The sequence below is a fragment of the Danio rerio genome, chromosome 16 (assembly GCF_052040795.2).
Source record: "Danio rerio strain M-AB ecotype USA chromosome 16, GRCz13ab, whole genome shotgun sequence".
Taxonomy (NCBI): Eukaryota; Metazoa; Chordata; class Actinopteri; order Cypriniformes; family Danionidae; genus Danio; species Danio rerio.
This window is the reverse complement of record NC_141036.1, coordinates 23,957,575-23,977,500: the sequence shown is the minus strand read 5'-3', so window position 1 is coordinate 23,977,500 and position 19,926 is coordinate 23,957,575. Positions and strand designations below refer to the sequence as shown.

Sequence of the window (19,926 nt, the reverse complement as noted above, 5' to 3'; positions counted from 1 at the left end):
AATACCACATTTACAATACATAACATTAATTTACTCCAAACATGCTTTATAACTTCAGTTGAGTGTTTGAAAGAAATTCTTGTTTGAGATGATTAAGTAGCCATGTGACTATAAGTCACATTAAATCAATGAAAGCAGTTAAATCTTGTGCAACTGCTATTGGGATTTACTTGGTTTTTACTTAGTGGGTCTTTGGAGTTTTATATGAGAGTGCCCTGTGGCCTTCAAAGACAATTTACTACTGATCACACAACTGTATTTCACTGATAAGATGTGCCTGACTTTTCCTTAATCTAGAATGCAATTTCATTTTGATTTATCGTGCAACCCTAATTTTACTAGCATTGTTAAAAATACTGACTCTTTAATACATAATGAGACTGGAATATCTGATATTTCTGTATTTGACAGACATCATGTGATATTGCTTTTGCTTAATACTCTGACTTCAAATTCACACCTACCACAGTTAGTGTTTACAAGTCCTCTCAACAGTAATAGTTTCATTTAAACACTCAAACAGTGTTTTCAGTGACTCAGATTGGTCCACAGTACTATAAACTTAATGCTTTCCACATTCACACTACAAGTGACTTGTAGCGGCAAAGCAAGAAACAACCTTTAATTTCAACAGAGGCCAGGCAACCGCAGACTAAACGAGCAAAAGCAGCCTTTGCCGACTGGATGTGGGAATGTTGAGTGATGTAACAAAGTTGAAAATCCTTCAGCTTTTTGCAAATAAAGAGCAACTTTCCTGAGCGACAGTCAATGTGAGCATCATTAGAGTTCATGTGATCCTCTCTCAGCTCCTGCAGAGGCCAGTTAAATCTCCGTGCTGTAGACCTACACAGACCCAGGTTTTAGAGAAATACAGTTGAAGACAGAATTATTAGCCCCCTGTTTATTTTTTTCCCCAATTTCTGTTTAATAAAGAGAAGATTTTTTTCAACACATTTCTAAATCGTTTTAATTACTTATCTCTAATAACTAATTTATTTTATCTTTGCCATGATGACAGTAAATTATATTTAATTTTTTCAAGACACTTCTATACAGCTTAAAGTGACATTTAAAGGCTTAACTAGGTTAATTAGTATAACCAGGCAGGTTAGGGTAATAGGGCAACTTATCGTACAATGATTGTTTGTTCTGTCGACGATCGAAAAAATATATAGCTTAAAGGGGCTTATAATTTTGACCTTAATTTTTTTCTTTTTTTATGAAAAACTGCTTTTATTCTAGAAGAAATAAAAGAAATAAGACTTTCTCCAGAAAATCTCCAAAGGGGCCTATTAATTCTGAATTTTTCTGTATATAGCTGCAATAACAGAGTTTTTTTTTCTTGATCATCTTTGTAGTTAAGTATTTTATTTACTAATTCCATTTATATTTAGTGCTTTCTCAGAACAGTATTTACTTTCAGTGTAACAAACTCATTTGTTCTCTGTGAATATCTCTATAAACGTTACATAAGCACCCTCAAGATGGGAACGCCGCCCACTAGTGACTAGGCAGTGGTCAGTATAAGAATCTGACAGTATGATGACCTTGCATAAATCACGGTTTGAAAGTATTGTGATTACTGCTCTAAGATATGTTTTTTTTTAATGTCTGGGTTAAAAACAACTTTGTTCCCTATTGAACCCATTTTTTTTTTATTTTAAGAAAAATTTTACATATTTTGGAACAGTAAACTGTTAAACATGCTAAATAATTTAAAAAATCATTTATCATTGAAACTGTTTATCATTTAATGCCTACTAGCGACCTCATTCACCACCCAGAGTGAATGCTAACTACAAAATTTCTGCTAGTGTGAATGAGACATTAGAGTTCAGCCAAACCTGAGAATTCTGTCTTTCACTTTCCCCTCCACTTGTTTCAAACCTGTTTGACTTTTTCATCTGTTAAACAGAAAAAAATATTTTAAAGTTGGAAAGTTGTAGCCAGTGACTTCAGTAGTATCTGTTTTTCTTGTCATAGCAGTGTAAGAATACAAAATAAAGAAACTCATAAAGGTTTGGAACTCTTGAGGGTTAAGTGAATAATGAGAAAATATTCGTTTTTCATTCATTCGTTCCTTTAATAATTGCAGTATATCTTTATTATTTTAAGATATCATGAGCAATTCCATGCAAATGTCAACCTTGCAATGACAAATTTAATTTTCACCAAAATCGCAAAATAGTTTCTACATTTTTTTTTTTGTAAGCAAGTATTTTACAGTACTTTTAAAAATACTTTTAAAAATCAAATATTATTGTTTGAAAACAAAGTTACACAAGTGCCAGTTTCACATTTGTCACATCTATAACAAAGCTTTTTCCTCATAGATGCAAAAATGTCATTGTCAATGTAAAATCAATCATTTTTATTCTATAGTGAGCCAGCTCTTATCCTTTAATTCACAGAGTTTCTACAAAGTTTGTTTCATACTGTAAACTCAGACTTTTTTGGTTACATCTATGACACACAATTGTTTTCCTCATTTAAAATTCTAAATAATCTTAACATTATACTTTCTCTGTGAATATTTTTGTAATTATTACAGCAAATAACACATCCATAAAGCTGGAATTGCTCTCATATCAAAGTTAGAAATTCTAGTATTGTGGCAACACTGCATTTTACACACATTGCTTAGGGTTTACGTTTAATTGTGTAGCTTTTAATTATTTTTATGAACTATTTAAAATAATAAAATTAATCACATTCTTAAATTCTGTAGTATTTGAACAATCAAACAAATGTCAAATTCTTTTTCTAAATTTGGATTATTTGTCAGCATGCTTTCTCTTCCTTGCTATTTAAATCTCTAAATCAGTGGTGTACATGCAGTATCCTGTAAAGGTTTTCTGCTTTCAGAAGCATTTTTCTTTTATTACAAAAGCAAAAGTGTGAATCACTTTTACAGTATGACTGGACATTCAGTCCAGATACATTTGGAAACAATTTTACAGAAGTGTTTTACATTTGTCTAAATGTATATTAAAATTAGAAATAAATGGTTTCTAATAATCTTTAGACAACATTTACCTATAGGCGTGGGTAAATATTTGAATAATCATTATAATTTGATCCAAAAGATCTTCCTCATCTGAACCAGTATTGTTTTTTCTTAGTAATCGGTGACCTAGTAACAGTCTTTTCTCCCTAGTTCTGATGGGATATGGGTTAGTTGAGTCCTTGAGGATGCAGAAGAAGAGACCTGGCCTTTGGGTGACTCTGAAAGCCCCCAGGCTGAAACTGAGCATGGTTATATCCCTATTAATAACACAACCTGTGCTAAGTAGGGCAGATGGGAGGAGTCAAACACATACACCCTTCTGCTATCTGGGCCTGGAGACAGCTTAATGCTGAAATTAAGTTGTTACCCTTTAAATTGTTTACTAATTTATTTGTTTTTTTTGTTTAAGTTATAATGTTAGTGTTTTATTATATAACTGAGAATTGTCAGTTACCTAGCTACTAGCTAGCTGGTTTTTATGCTGCTATGACTTGAAGAGATGCCCACTGAGACCACTGCTCACTGTATCAAAAGGTGGCTTGCTGGAGGGTTTCATGTATTTTTGATGCTTTTAATTGGTCTTTCTATTATAGCCTTCGTTAAATCTTGTTATAGTTGGGGATGAAATCTGGTGTGTCACCCAAAGTTATAGAATGGAGGTTCACTAACTTTTCAGTGGGTCCTGCTGTATTAATCTCCAGAACAATAACAGCCCAGTGAAATAAACACAATGGCAAAAATTTAGATAAACTACACAAACTCTGTGTACGAGGTAGAGGGGCATATTGTTTCATCAAGGTGAGGGTCCTGTCAATGCCCAAAATAAAGAGTTTAATATAAAAACAGTAATATATGTATCTCAAGGGTCCATTTATCTTTTGGTCATTGGATTTTCATTTTAGAAACGCATATTGAAAAACAAAAAATGAGCCTTTTTTTTTTTTTTTAATTCAAAAACCAATATTGAAATAATAGGTGTTTTTTCTTTTTGTGGTGAAAAACGGAAAAGCAAAATTCTAAAATGATTTGATTTTCGTTTTTTTTTTTATATTTTGAATGACAAAATTAAAATCCAGTTACCAAAAGATACATGGCTCTCAAGAACAAAAGAAGGCACACAATTTTAAAAAGTAATTTTTCTTAAATTCACTGAAATATTGTGTTGTAGGTCTTAAATTATTTTAAACCGGTCTTAATTGTCCTCTGTCCAAGTGAAGCTACCCTATCAGGCTGACACCCAATCACCAATATCAATCTTAAAACTTTTTTGTTTTATAATTAACTTTTTTTTTATTGCAAAAAGATACAATTCACAACAGCAATTAGACATTTTTACAGCAAATTCTCCATATTAAATTCTCTAATCAGGGAAAGAAAACTAAAGCTACACATCCCATTATCTTCCATTAATACAAAAACTATTTACAGAAGTAAACGGGCCATTGGGAAAAAATCCTTAGAGCTGAGCCCTGCATAAGTCTAAATTTTATTTTTATTGTCTTGAAAGGGTCTTAAAGTCTTAAATTTGACTTGAAAAAACCTGCAGAAACCCTGTACAGAGAATGATGATTCACAACATTTAGGCAACAAAAAAATAGCACAAGTAAAGCCGGTTTTGCAGATCCACAAGAAATAAAAGTGTCTTGTCCAAATCCCAATCTAAATATGTTCAGATCCAAAAACAGCGCTGTTGCATGTCAACCTTTTTACCATTTGTCCACTTCCTGAGAGCTTGCTTCTAAACAAGAATTTGTCCTTTACCCACTTGCCTTGAATAAATACTGTTGAAAAACCCCACACAGAGAGCAAACACTGGAGGCGAGGGTTTACAGGGTTTACTGGACTTCATTCCATGTGCCAAACCCAAATTACTGTCTTTTTTAGACCTGGACTTTACTCAGCATGTGTTCAGTGAATGAGGCGCTCTGTTTACTGTTAGGTGCTCATCACTGATAAAGATCCACAATGCTCCCTAAATATTTCATGTGAAAACATTATGTTGCCCTTCATGGAGAAGTCCGTTTAAAACACACCAACATGGGTTGCTTTCGTTTATTTCACCAAGTCAGTTTTGGGCTTCAGTGTTGTCAGCATACAAAAAATGTTGGGAAGTATTACTGCAAACCAATGCTAATCTATGTAACATGTAAACCTTGTTTTCTAACTATCATAACATTGTGTCAAAGCACTACTAATTATTGAGAAATATATAGTGTGTTTAGCTTATAATTTGTAGCTTTAACTCACTCATGTCAATAAGACCTTGACACGTTCTTTGCCCTTTAGGTGTACCTGAAGCCACATTTCAACTACAATCCTAACACAGATAACCTGATCCCATGTAGGGAGGCGGGTTTGGCTTTCTCCAAAGGAGACATTTTGCATATAGTGAACAAGGAGGACCCCAACTGGTGGCAAGTGAGAAGCAAATACATTTTTTTTCTCTCTTTTTCCATTTAGCTTCTTTAAAATTGTGGAGTATTTAGCATATTGAAGCTATGTAGTGTTCTGTTATTCTTTTAGGCATGTAACATAAATGGAGGACATACTGGTCTGATCCCCAGTCAGTTTCTGGAGGAGAAGAGGAAAGCATTTGTAAGGAGAGACCTGGATGGATCAGGTATAGACCCTTTTAAGGGATGTAAACAATGATGGTCCTAACATATTTAAAATGTGTTTTACATTTTTAATTTCTTCTGAGAATCCAAAAGATCAGAATATTGATAAATTTTGTTATAATAGCTGTTTTAATGTTATGATCTAATTGCATCTTAATATTGTTATGAAAGAGTTTGACAATGAGTAGGAAATGTTCATGGGCCAATGACATCGCCACATTGAAATGGTCTATAGTTGATTTTGGTATTTTGATTTTAGGGGAAATCTAGTGGATTATACTGACTTTACAATTACATGAAAATCCACTGCGTAATGCCAAAGCCTGGACAAAGTTGTTACCTTTTGCATTAATCATGTAAACAGTAAAGAAAACATCCACCTATGGTTTGTTCTAGGAATCCTTTGTGGGACACTAACAGGAAAAAAGAAGAAAAAGAAAATGATGTACTTAACGGCAAAGAATGCAGGTTAGTACTGCTTTTAAACACTTACACATTTGTTATTTCAAATGTTTGCAGTCTTTTTTTGATGGTAATTGATTATTTTATTAAAGGAGCAGCAGTTGATTGTCTTCAGAAACATTTTTTGTAAAGTCTCTTCACATTCCAATAGCAAAGTAAAGTAAATGATCTGAATGTATTCATATGTATTTTTATATTCTGGGTAAGGCATAAGACTTAATGTTCATCCAGTTAAATTTGTCAGGCTGACAATTCCCATAATTGTTATAGGTAGCCCAGACTGTCTGTTAACAAATGTAGATTTGTATGTCTGCGTAGCTGTTTACACAGATCTGCCATTTGCGTGTGCACATAAGAGAGAGAGAATCTGACTGGTAAAAAAAAAATGCTGAATCAAAACTTGTTAAAATCCTGGATAAATATTGGAGTTACTTTTGCACGCTGGAGGAAGGACGACATCATGGCTTAAGTATTTCTTGTAGACCGGTAATGTTATGTTGTAAAACTCTTTTAGTCGGTCAAAGCTGATATAGATGTTGTTGTATAATGAATGGGTTAAATGCACAGAAGTGTTGTTCAGCCACTGAAATCTTCTGGGGAAAGATTGATGTAACTACCAATTTTATAAGGCACCTTTTTCAGCATCGATAATGTAGATTTTTATTTAGTGTAACAAAACATCAGTGAGAAGCAAGGTTATAATAGTTTTGGATTTTTCATTAGTTTTAGTTTCTATCTCGTTTTGACTTTTTATTTTCAAATTCCTAGTTTTTATTAGTTTCTATTTTAAAATGTCTTAGTTTTAGTTTAGTTTTTATTAGTTTTAGTATTAGTTTAAGTTTTTTTTTAAATAAGGATATTTGTTTGGTACAAGATTCAAAATCAACAGGATAAATATTATATAATTAAAAACGCAGTCATACATTTTTTGAAACATGTATTCAGAGGACACATGAACACTATCATCTACCACAACCATCTACCCATTCTCAAATTGGAGAGGTGTTATCCAAATCATATGCATTATAAGATTGTAGAAGTTATACATTAAAAATACCTTAAAATAAATTTTTGTACTGCTTCAGTGAACCTGAACAAGTATATTAATATCCATTAATTTCCCCTAGTTGTATTAGTATTTTTTTTTCAAAGTGTGCTTTAAAAATAAGTTAAATCTCTGTAGACTTGAAATATATACTGTATATAATTTACTTTAAAATGTGGGCAATATATCATAGATAAACTGTATTTAACAAATATTATATTCCTCTTATTTTTTAATTCAACTATGGGGTGCGGCTATAGGGGGCCTACAAGCCATAGTGCCCAGTGGCCTCTGAATTATTAATCCAGGCCTGATGGGAAATTCAGATTTCTAACGCGGATGTTTTTTGTTCGGAACTGTGGTGTTATAAAGTACTGTAAAGTTTTCTAACTGGCGAATGACATAATCTAGTGGTTTTCTACCATCATCTTTATGGTGTGCGTTCAGAATTTCAGGAGGCATGGCTTTGGACGACAAGGGAGGGAGATGTGATTCAAAGATATTATGCTAACAGATAGATCACCTAGTGCACATTTAATTCAGGTCAGATTAAATTGATAAAGTGACAGACTTGTGTAATGTTACAGAAGATTTTTATTTATTTTTATGTTATTTTTAACATTACCTTGTATTCTATTTAAATGTACTACCCCTTCGTTATGTTCGCTTTTTCCTTTTGATTTCTATTATAATGACATTGTTTGATCGCAAAAACAAAACGCCATATAATCATGCACGAGTACTACAATCATGTTTTCCCTATTTAATGAAATTCATAGAAATTTTTTAATATTTACAAAAAATAGACATATTTTCATATCTCTTACACTGTCCCACCGCAATATTAATATATTATACAATAGTGTATAATGTTTTATAATAATTAATTTGTTTTAGTGTGTTTTATTGAACATACACTTTGGACTTTTGACATTTATTTTCTTTTAAAGTAATGCATTGGTTACTTTCTTTTGAAGTTAATTGCTTTTTTTTATGATGTAATTCAGTTACCAACTCGGTTACTATTTCTGAGAGAAGTAACTGGTAACCAAGTAATGTGCCCAACACTCTGAGGGCTTTTATATTTAAGCTTAAGTCCTTTCAAAATTTTGAGGGCTGTTGTGTTTATATAATACTATGAACTATTCTTGGGTCATAATTTTATATGTTTGAGAAATAAGTGTGCATTCTTGATTGTTGCTGGTTTTTCCTGTTAGGAGAGGGGTCAAAATTGTCATTTTTACTGTTGATCATTATACTGTTGAATTTGTCCAGAGTGTTTTGTGGTCAAAGCGTTTTCCCAAAATAGGTGTCGAAATTTGGTTGTCACCAAAAATCATTCCATTTGATGAAACACAGAGAAACTTGTGAACTCGGTCACCCCCAAGTGGATGAAAACATCCCCAACCGCACACAAGGGTTAAGCGTACTGAAGGAGAACGTATATCTATGAAAACATCAGGATAACATCAATCTATGAAATTATTGTATTGCTTATTTGGTGCATAAATAAGTGTTTGTTTGTTTTATCAGGTCACCAAAAAAAAGTAGGGTTGGGCATCTAAGCTATAATGCCGATCCGATACGCATCTCGATACAAAGAATACGATCCGATATATTAGCGATACATTTGTGACATATTGCGATGCAACACGATACAATTCACACCCATATCACGATACGATGCGATATTTCAGCACTAACTAATTAGATCAAGTTTATGAGATGATGTGAAAGAGGATGCTGTGCCATTGAATGAGTTTGATTATTTATAAACCAAGCAAAACCAAGACTTTTTTTACAAACTGGCTCTTCTCTCAGAGCCAGAGTGTCAGTTTACAGTAGAGGGCCATTTTAGAACCTATAGCACATATTATTTAAGTATTTTCAAGATAAACAGAATGTATAAGTGCAATATATATTAAATATATATATATATATATATATATTTGCACTCTTTCAACATAAAGGTTTACCATTGCACAACAAGAATTGTGATTTAACGTTTCAAATATGAAAACAAGTTTTACAAAGATATATTGCCACTGATTATTCAAAACTTAAGGTTCTGAACTAGCAGTGTTATGCTGCTTTGAAACATCACTGTCACTGTAAACAACAGGCTAATAAAAATATAACAAACCAGCAATCTTCTTGCTGTGAGGTGGTCAAACTACCCACTGTGCCACCGTGACACCCATTATTTTTATCATTATTATTATTAATATTATTATTATTATTATAATTACATAAAAATTAACAGGAGGAGGTGTTTAAAACCTTCGTTCTCCGTGACACTAGGCTGAATATCTTTGCAGATGAACAATGCAATAGCATTCGTTATTGGCGTAGAGCGCACAAAACTGTTGCGCACGAAAAAAAAAACTTGCAATGCTTTTCTCACCACTTTTGGAGCTGGTTGAAGCAGTGCGAAAGCCGGGGATGCAGGAACACTGGAAGATGCTTTCACAACAACACCGTGGCGCCGCTTCAAGTGAGATTTCAGATTAGTCATACTGCCCGCGTATTTTACAGATGCGCGGCACATTTTGCAAATTGCATCTGTCCTGTCAAGTCGTCCATCCTTAAATCCATAATGTTGCTTGCCATACTTTAGATTTAAAACTCAGTGAGGAATAAAATGTTTGTTTTGCTTCTCGCGCTTTCTGAGGGCGCTCCACTAGCTTCATCCGCACACCTGATACACTGAGTTGTAGTGTAAGTGTACACATCCGCAAATCCGTTGCTAAGGCTTACTTTATGTAGGTCGATTAAATTATGCGCCAAAAACAGGTTGACAACACTTGTTAATAAATAAAAAATGCATTCTAAATTAAAAATATAAGCTGTATCTCGGAAAAATCGATGCATCTCGCAAAAACCGATGCATCTCGATTTGCTTCCAAAATTTCATTCATCCTCTGCTGCTCAACCGATGCACTCGCATCGTGCACGTGCATGACCGCGTATCGATACATATCGATGAATCTTCCCATCCCTAAAAAAAAGATGATTTCTGAGTGACTTTAACTTCAGTTTTGCCATCACTGGAATAAATTACTATTTATAAAGTATATATAAATAGGCATTTAAAATTTTAGTATTTTAAAATATCACTGTTTGGGTACAATTAGTTTGAATGATAGTATCAAAAAAAAATGTAACTTAACGTCTCTCTTTTTAATAGAATTTGATCGGCATGAATTGCAGATCTACGAAGAAGTAGCAAAGATGCCTCCATTCCAGAGAAAAACTCTTGTTCTGATTGGTGCTCAGGGTGTGGGCCGTCGAAGCCTCAAGAACCGACTGATTGTGTTAAACCCATTGAGATATGGAACTACTGTACCCTGTGAGTCGATGAGTAACAAATGCTTATAACATCAACTCATTACACAGTTAACCCAAATAAAAGCTTGTTTTCACATTTGCCATTTTACCAATAAAACTGGAGAATTGCATCTGTTTCTCAGTCACGTCTCGACGTCCCCGTGATGATGAAAAGGATGGCCAGTCATACTGCTTTGTATCACGGGAAGAGATGGAGATGGACATCAAGGCAAGTCGATACCTTGAGCATGGAGAGTATGATGGAAATCTGTATGGAACCAAAATGGACTCGATCCATGAAGTTGTTCGTGCAGGACGGACTTGCATCCTTGACGTCAACCCTCAGGTTAGTGATTTTTGAGGGTAAAAACCAAAATGCACATTTTCTATACACATCTAGAGTATATTATCATAGTTTTGACATATTAGCAGTTGGTGTGAATATACTTGCAACTTTATATTTTCAAATTTCATCAACTTATCCAGGAATTCCCAAACTTTTGTCCTAAAGACCGGTTACTCACTGAAGCTAAGCAGGGCTGAGCCTGGTCAGTACTAGGATAGGGGACCACATGAGAAAACTAGGTTGCTGTTGTAGTGTTAGTGAGGCAGGGATGAGCGCTCAACCTGCACTCTGTGTGGGTCCTAATGCCCGAGTATAGTAAAGGGGACACCATACTGTCAGTGAGTGTCGTCTTTCAGATGAGATGATAAACCAAGATCCTGACTCTCTGTGGTCATTACAAATCCCATGGCACTTCTCGTAAAAGAGCAGGGCTGTAACCCAAATTCTCCTTATCGGCCCCTACAGATCATGTCCTTTCAATCATCCCCATAGAGCCACTGAATTGGCTCCATCACTGCCACTCCACTCCCCCTAGAGCTGGTGTGTGGTGAGAGCACTGGTGCCGTTGTCCTGTGGCTGCCGTCGCATCATCCAAGTGGATGCTGCATACTGGTGATGGTGTGGAAAGATCCCCCTTATGATTGTAAAGCTCTTTGAGTGTGTGGCCATACACTATAAATGCGCTATATAAATAACACATTGCATTACATTACAACATTTAACCTGCATATTTATCATGAGATTGAAAAGGCAATGGACTGGAAGCTATTTTCCTGCAGTACCATACATACCAGTATTTCTACCTACCTATTTTTTACCATCTTGAAACATATTGTTGAAAAAAAAATGCTTTGTTCAGTCAGGTTAGAGCAAGGATTAATGTTGAGCCCTGATTTAAAAATGTTTAATTTATTTATTATTTTATTTTTAATTCAATAGTTCTGGGCTTGTAGCAAACTCACAAAGTCACACAATGACTTCATGAGGCAAAAACTCCTGCTGTAGTGTCCAAATGACCACGCTGTGCCCTGAGATTTAGAAAATCTTCACCCTGGCCTGAGTTTACAAAAAGTTCAGAAACACGATACTCTGTTTTTTGTGTGGACGAACAGCAAAACCACATAGAAAAAAGTATGGACAGGGCCTACAAACACAGTTGTCGCTTTCAAAGGGGTCATAGCAAAACAAGTCATGTCAGTATATTTTAAAAGTACTTCTAATCATAGAATTCATAGAAATGATAATATTTACAATAAAATATTACATTTGATAGATGTCTCTTATGCAACATTAATGTATTATAGAATAGTGCAGAATGTTTTATAAGACTAATTTATTTAATTTAGTGTCCATTTTATTCAAGATGCAGATTGTACTTTGACATGCGAGTAACGCAGTAGATACTTTCCTTGGTTAATGCATTTCAGTTACTAACTCTGTTACTATTTGTAAGAGAAATAACTAGTAACTTTTTGAAGTATTGTGCCCAACATTCTATCTTATACTTTAGTTTGAGTCCTTTGAGGGCTGTTTTGTTGATATATTGAGCCATTTAACTATTCTTGTGTCAGTTTTATAATGCAAGTTTATTAAAAATAATAATAAAAAGGAATATAATAATGCAATGGACTACATTGCTATGCTTTTTAAAACATAGGGTTTCTGTACAATATATTAATGTGTACTTAATTATATACTTAAGTTTAATGCTATTTGAACAACTACTAGTTTGTAATTTAATCAATTTAAATCATTAGTGCATTTAAATGCACTATTAAATTTAAATCAATTATGCATGCAGTTGGTTTGTAAAAAATGCAGATCATCCTTTTTTGCTGCTTTTACCAGCAAATACTGCCAGGCTGTGGTGTTTTATATTTAAAAAATGTATTCTACAGGCGCTGAAGGTACTGAAGACATCAGAGTTTATGCCGTTTGTGGTTTTCATCGCGGCCCCAGAGCTCGACACATTACGGGCCATGCACAAAGCTGTGGTGGATGCTGGGATCACAACCAAATTACTGACGGTCAGTTGCAGTTATGCTGTAAAGAGTGTAGAAATACAGTTCTGTAAGTAAGATATCAGGTTCACATTTTCTAAAGAGCAGAGGTGTCTAATCTGGCCTGAGGTATGATTCAAACAATAGTATAGAGTATAAATAAATAATTAGCTTATACATTTACAGTAGTATTATATTTTGGGATGCAACTAAAAGCTTAGCACAGAAAACATAAATTTACTAAAAGATCACTTTGATCACAAGCATTCACTGTAGTGTGAAGCCTATTATGATGCAGTAGGAATGATTCTAGAATTTCTACAATGCATTGTATGAATTGCTTCTATATTTATGTAATTTTAATTTTTATAGCTAATTATTACACCAGTATGAGTGCAGATTCTTCTTTCATCATCAAAACATACTTTCAAACAAAGTCCTTAGCTTTCTACAAAGCAAAAAGTTGTGCATCTCATTTATTTAGGAATGAAATACTGCGTTGATCTTTTTTTAAATGGATTTGTTGAGTCATTGATTCAGGAATCCATTCATAAAGAGAGCCAGTTGCTTTTGTTTATAAATTAATTGGCCAGTTTGATTAATATTCCCTCACTCAGGACAATTTGTCAATTTTGCAAACCTGTAAAAACAATCTTGCTTCTTTTAAAAAATTCTGTTTCCCAGTTTTGTTGTAACTCCAGGGTGTTAAACTCCTGGAAAGCTGCAGCCCTGCAGAGTTTAGTTCCTACTCTATTCCAATACACTTACCTGTAGGTTTCAAACCAGACTGTTTAATTGGGGTTGGAACTAAACTGTGCAGAGCTGTGGCCCTCCAGGAACTGAGTTTGACAACTGTGCTGTAAATTATATTGTAGTTAGCAACAATGTAAGATTTTATGAGAAGCAGCCCTTAACCTAAACATTTTACACTCCTGCTAATGTTCCCAGAATTTGTCATACATGTGTAAAGATCCATAGCAGGAATCTGAAACCACAGTCTATAGAAATCGTCTTCTATAGTCTTGTCCTCGGACATCAAGTCGGGATTAATGGATTCATTGAGCTCATTTGATTCATTCACGATTTGATTTACTCACCTTTTTCTTTTTTACTTACTTTTTTATTTACTTTTAATTATTCAAGTATTTTAGTAGGCCATTGCTGCACTTTCTGTGTAAAAAAAATAATATATTGCATAAATGCTAATTCATACAAGTTATTATTTAATCAATCTCTTCATAGAAACAAATGGATCCTTTGCTCTTTCCATTTAGATGCAAACACTGCCTTTAATCATTATCCAAACAAAGATGTAGTGAACATGCAGATTGAGCAGTTTTTAATCCAAATTAGACTGTATAATCTTAAAATTTAAAAGCAAACACCAAATGCAAACAATATTACATAAACTCTTCTAAAGACTGTCAGTCCTTCTAAGAGATTCAGTCTTTTTTGTTTGGCACCTTAAATGATTTAAATACTCAAATAGTGAATCGATTTTCAACCGAATTGTGGTTCATTGTTACATTACTTTGTATAAGACGCATAATATGTGAAACAATTCAGTCATACTAATGTAACCTGATTTTTAAAAGAAGTGTTAGGTTCTTTAACTTAAATTAATAAAAAAATTGTTAAATCTAATGTAATATTCACAGCATAGGCTGTTTAAAAGAATTCCAGTAGTTTTGCGTGAGGTTCTGAGTTTAAATGAAAACACACTCACACATATACACACACACACACACACACACACACGCACGCGCGCACCCCTGTGTGGTACAGCAGGGATGTTGACCATACATCAATGCATCTTTGAATTATGATGCTGAACAGAACCATCTGTGATTTGGCTTATGTAAAAGTCTGTCAGATTGAAAGTCTGGCTACACAAGACCAAAGTCCCTTAAAGACAAGTCATTTTATTCAGCGGCCATCTTTAAAATGCCAGTTTTCTCGGGCATTCTGTCTAAATGGGGAAACATCAAATTCTCCAAGACTGTTTCCCAAGCTTGCATTACATATTTGGAATCACCAAAAAAATTAAACAAGTTTTGTTTCTAATCATTCGAATGAAACAAAATCAGCATATTTTCAGGTTGAACAAGCTAATGTACATGCACACTTGAAAAGAACGAGATCACAACACTAACCTCATGCATGGCCTTTCTACACATGATCATCATCTAAATAATGCTTCATCAGATCATGCTGCTCTTCTGAAGTAATCCACTACTTGGTCTTGATGGTGAATCTTCTCCAGAAATGAAAGCAACTTTGTTGACAGGTTTGTGGGCGTTTGGGTAGTTTGTGTCGAAACCAACCAACAAACTTTTTTTACAAGGGCATTTAGTTCATTTAAAAGTAGAGCTTTTAAGCTTTATGTGGATATATTTCTTATGTCTGTGAAGCAAGTATTCACTGAGATTCCAGTGCATTTGTTGACCAACAAAATGTTGTAAAAGCGCACATCTGGTCTCAGCTTTCCCCCCCAGAGAAATGTCAGTCTGTAGCGATTGCTGATTGGCTCCTGTACTAGAAGGCAGGGCTTCATCCCCTTTATATTACTTTTCCTCATTCAGAACTGTAAGAGTGACACGTCTTGTGTTTTCTGTAGTCTTTGCCAAGATTAGCATTGCTATAAATAGCAAAAGAGGAAGGAAAATACCACAAGATGAAGTAAATTGGTCAAAAGAGATTGGGGATAACACACTCAGCACTTTTAAAGGGGAGTTTTTGTACCCTTATAATTTACTCGCCTCTGAGTTTTTTTCATGAAAATGCACAAAAAAAGATGTTTTGAAGAATGTTGGATGTCAGTGGTTACTGATTTCTGACATTATTAAAAAAAAAAATTCAAAGTTTGGAACCACTCGAGGGCATGAAAATGTGCGCTTTGTAAAATAACCCTTTAACCAGTTTTGTAATGCAATAAAAAAGGTAAGAAAACACAATCTAGAGATGTGTCAACATGCACATGATGTTCTGTTTTAAAATGAAAATAAACATTTTGATGCAAATTTAAAGTCATAAACCAAGTCAAGTACTCTGCTAAAGGAGTCCATCATTGTAAAGCATGATAAATATCAGGGAAACCAAAGCTGTTGTATAGACTCATCATCCCTTCCTGTCTTCTAGGAAACGGACTTAAAGAAAACAGTGGATGAAAGTGCCCGGATCAAGCGGGCGTACAATCACTACTTTGATCTGACTATAGTTAATGACAATCTGGACAAGGCCTTTGAGAAACTGCAGGCAGCTGTGGAGCAGCTGACCACACAACCACAGTGGGTCCCTGTCAACTGGGTTTACTGAGACAAACTTCATCGCCATCATCATCAGCGGAGGCACCACTGATAGGTCAGCGGCACAGAACACAAGTTACCCATCAATCCCTATGCAAATGTACACTAGCCATCCTGTCACGCTTGACATAAGGGAAGTGTACTTATTTATTAACTCTTGTTTTTTTATTATCATTATTCTACTGACTAAACATACTGAGAAGAATGTTACTCTGAGGGACGGAAACACATAGGAATATTTTGAAAAAACTTGTCATGAATTATTTTTCCATTGAAATGTATAAGCTGCATTACAGTATTTATAGCAGGCTCTGTTTTCCTGTTCCTGTCTTTTTATTTGTTACAAATGTTGGTTTACAGTGCAGAAATCATCTCATCATCTTTCTAAAATTGGTGCTCATATCGATGGGTCACTAGAGTAGGTCAGAATTTGAGCAGCTTTATAGTTTAGATGACTTCTAAATCTTTATTCGTGTCAATGTTAGTTTGGATTTAAGAAAAGCTTGACATTCATTAGTTTGAAGTGAACATGATAGCACTTTATTTTACAGCTCTGTTCTACATGTATGTGCAATGTACTTACTGTAATAATTAGGTACTAAGCCTGAACCTAAGTGTACTTTAAAAGGCTTTGTGTTAATCTGTGCACATAGGCTTAAAGTAAACTCCGTTGAAAACATTCTTAACAAAATTTAAATTTAATCTATTTCCTCCCTCCAGTTATGAGGAATCAAATGTCTATGGACCCTGTTAAAGTTGAGATGTTTGAAATTGCATTGATTGATTTATTATTATTTTTAAAGACTGTGAACAGTGGCCCAGTGAACATATTTTGCTTTTCACTGCATTGTATTTTAACAGCTTGATCTATATATATTTCTCAGTATGTGATAGTGTCCAAAAAACAAACAAAAACAGCGGTGCTTGAATTGGATGTGTGATGTTTATTAGCAATATTGTAATTTCTGATTTCATAATATGCGGGCTGGCATTATCAAGTGTGTTTACTGGGATAAAAACAAAACCGAAAGATATCTTTAGTCCAAAAGTGTTCACTGTATGATGAAGGTTTAAAAAACGTCAAAGATAAACCTACATACAATCATTTTTATATATATGTATTTACAAGATAAGTTACCAGCCTAAGTTGGTTAACTGGTTTTAGCTGGTTGACCAGCCTGGTTTTAGAGGGGTTTTGGCCATTTCCAGCCTGGTCTTAGCTGGTCAGGATAGAAAATGACCAGCCTGATTTAAGCTGAGTGTAGCTGGTGTTGGCTTTGCTCCCAGCCTGGCTAGGCTGGTCAAGCTGGTTTTAGCTAAGACCTGGCTGGAAATGGCCAAAACCCCTCTGAAACCCGGTTGGCCAACCAACTAAAACCAGCCAACCATCTAAGGCTAGTTTAGGCAGTTTTTAGCAGGGTTATAGTTAATTAATATGACATAAGCAAGTGATTTTAGTAAAAAATTTAGATGGATTTTTAACAACTACAACAGTTACATTTCAGCAACACTACAACGGCTAATTCCAGGATTTTAGACATTTATTGTAATAACCCACATTTACTAGATTAAATTCTAAATGAATCGGGCCTAATCAAGCTAAGACACTTGTACAACAAACTTGGCAACATATAAATAAAGGTCATTTTATAAACACACACACACACACACACACACACACACACAGTTGACGTCAGAATTATTAGCCCCCCTTTAATTTTTTTTTCTTCTATTTTTCAAATGATGTTTAACAGAGCAAGGAAATGTTCACAGTATGTCTGATAATATTTTTTTCTTCTGGATAAAGTTTGTTTTATTTAGACTAGAATAAAAGCAGTTTTTTTTTTTTAAACCATTTTAAAGTCAAACTTATTTGCCCCTTTAAGCTATATATTTTTTTTCGATAGTCTACAAAACAAACCATTATTATACAGTAACTTGCCCAATTACCCAAACCTGCCTAGTTAACCTAATTAACCTAGTTACCCTTTAAATGTCACTTTAAGCTGTATAGATGTGTCTTGAAAAATATCTAGTAAAATATTATTTACTGTCATTGTGACAAAGATAAAATAAATCAGTTATTAGAAATAAGTTAACTAACATAAACTATTATGTTTAGAAATGTGTTAAAAAAAACTCTTCGTTAAACAGAAATCGGGGGAAATATATAAGGAGGGGGGCTACTGATTCAGTTGGGCTAATAATTCTGACTTTTACTGTATATATGCAGGGTGATTAAAAATAACCACAACTTTTGGAAAATCTGTATTAAATCAAAGAAACATGATGGAACTTCAGGTAATTTATCAATGTAAGGAGTACTTAAAATTTTTTTTCAGTAGAAAACAAGTTCATAGATGTTTAATATGACCCCTCATGACATTCGAGTGACATGAACCCGATACTTGTTCCACACTCTCTGTAGCTCCTCGGGCGTAACAGCTTGGATAGCTGCATTTATCCTTGTAGTTCCTCAATGTGAAACATCAGAGCTTCCTTAAATCGACAACAGAAAAAACTTAGCTCACCTTTTCTTTGCAGAGTTCCTAATTTTCAAAGTTCTGTTATTCTTTTTGAATCACCATATATATATATATATATATATATATATATATATATATATATATATATATATATATATATATATATATATATATATATATATATATATATATATATATATATATAATGACAATAACACAATTGTACTTAAAGGTTAAATTGAAAATGCCTCTACCTTGCCTGTATCCAAAATTGACCCCATATCCTTGCTGCATTACAGTCATTATGATTGTACCACTGATGTACAGCCAACAGAGAACACTCATGATGCAGAGTTGTTGCATTGAATGATTTTTTTGCCATAGCTTCCACATTAGAATCCTATCAGAGAAAGTTTTTAAATAAATGATTTAAATGGTAAATTTAATGTTGGTGTAGTTAGGAAAGCAAGATGACCAATCTGAGGTATTGCAGCAAAGCACAAACAAAATGCATCCCTTTCTCTGCACTCAGTGCTACAGTTTACTCACTGGATTTCATTCACTGGACCATATTAGTGAACTCACATAGGGAATAGTGAATAAGGATGATTTACTTTGATGCAGCACTTGGAAACAACATTTTCCATTTAAAACACATCTCTAGTTGGATAATATTCATCACATTTTAATTAGAAGTTTTTTATTTGGTGTATTAACTTTTTTTTTTTTTTGTACAATACGGCTTTTAATAGAAAGAACTTAATCTCCATATAAATTGTAGTTTTATGGAATGTAAAAGCTGTAAAACATATCATCTCAGAATGCTCATAACAACCTTATAATTCCAAACTAATGAACTGAGTGTCAAATGAAGCAAAAATGTGTTCTGTGTCCAGCTGATCTTGTATTTTTAAAAAATTCTTAATTAGCTTGAGTAAGTATATTGCAAGTACATGTACTGAAAATGAAGTGCAACAAATGTCACGGTTTTAAAGTCACAGAGTTGTGAGCTCAGTCATTGTGTTGCTTGTATGTCACAGTATCCAGAACCAGCGCTGTATTTTGCTAAGATTTATTAAAGCTGGCACAGACTGACCTTTGAACACGAACTATAGACCAAGTGTGTCATGATCACAGCCTTCCTGGCCTCACTACTAGTCTTCTTGGTTGTATGTAGGGATGTACTGATCTGTCTCTGGCGACTTGCTCCAGTGTGTTTTTCAAGGCTTGCGTATTCACTTGAAAATTCTATATTTTGCAATACAGAGAGTTGTATTTTCTGAAATGAAACCGCTGTCTAATAAATTAATCTTAATTTTGAATCACTGTT

General features: G+C 34.0%; 1 protein-coding gene and 1 long non-coding RNA gene across 8 annotated transcripts in view; one reads left to right on the top strand and one right to left on the bottom strand.

Annotated features, from left to right (window-relative positions):
• The window catches only part of LOC147840250 (uncharacterized), a 43,948-nt gene extending 29,973 nt beyond the window's left edge, over positions 1–13,975 (bottom strand). Inside the window, exon 1 of the long non-coding RNA XR_015511382.1 lies at positions 13,922–13,975. This is a non-coding gene — a long non-coding RNA (uncharacterized LOC147840250). The remainder of the gene's footprint in view (positions 1–13,921) is intronic.
• pals2a (protein associated with LIN7 2, MAGUK p55 family member a) overlaps positions 1–19,918 on the top strand; it is a 46,741-nt gene extending 26,823 nt beyond the window's left edge. For 3 of the 7 annotated variants that reach the window (XR_015510354.1, XR_015510353.1, XR_015510352.1), the window contains 8 exons: positions 5,294–5,425; positions 5,531–5,627; positions 6,022–6,093; positions 10,320–10,481; positions 10,603–10,805; positions 12,704–12,832; positions 15,944–17,250; positions 17,492–17,874. Coding sequence is in view for 4 of the 7 variants with exons in the window: in NM_001256189.2 (NP_001243118.1) it covers positions 5,294–5,425; positions 5,531–5,627; positions 6,022–6,093; positions 10,320–10,481; positions 10,603–10,805; positions 12,704–12,832; positions 15,944–16,120 (972 nt within the window). In the remaining 3 variants the exon portion in view is untranslated. 7 annotated transcript variants of the gene reach the window in all.
• Positions 19,919–19,926: the final 8 nt, after the last annotated feature.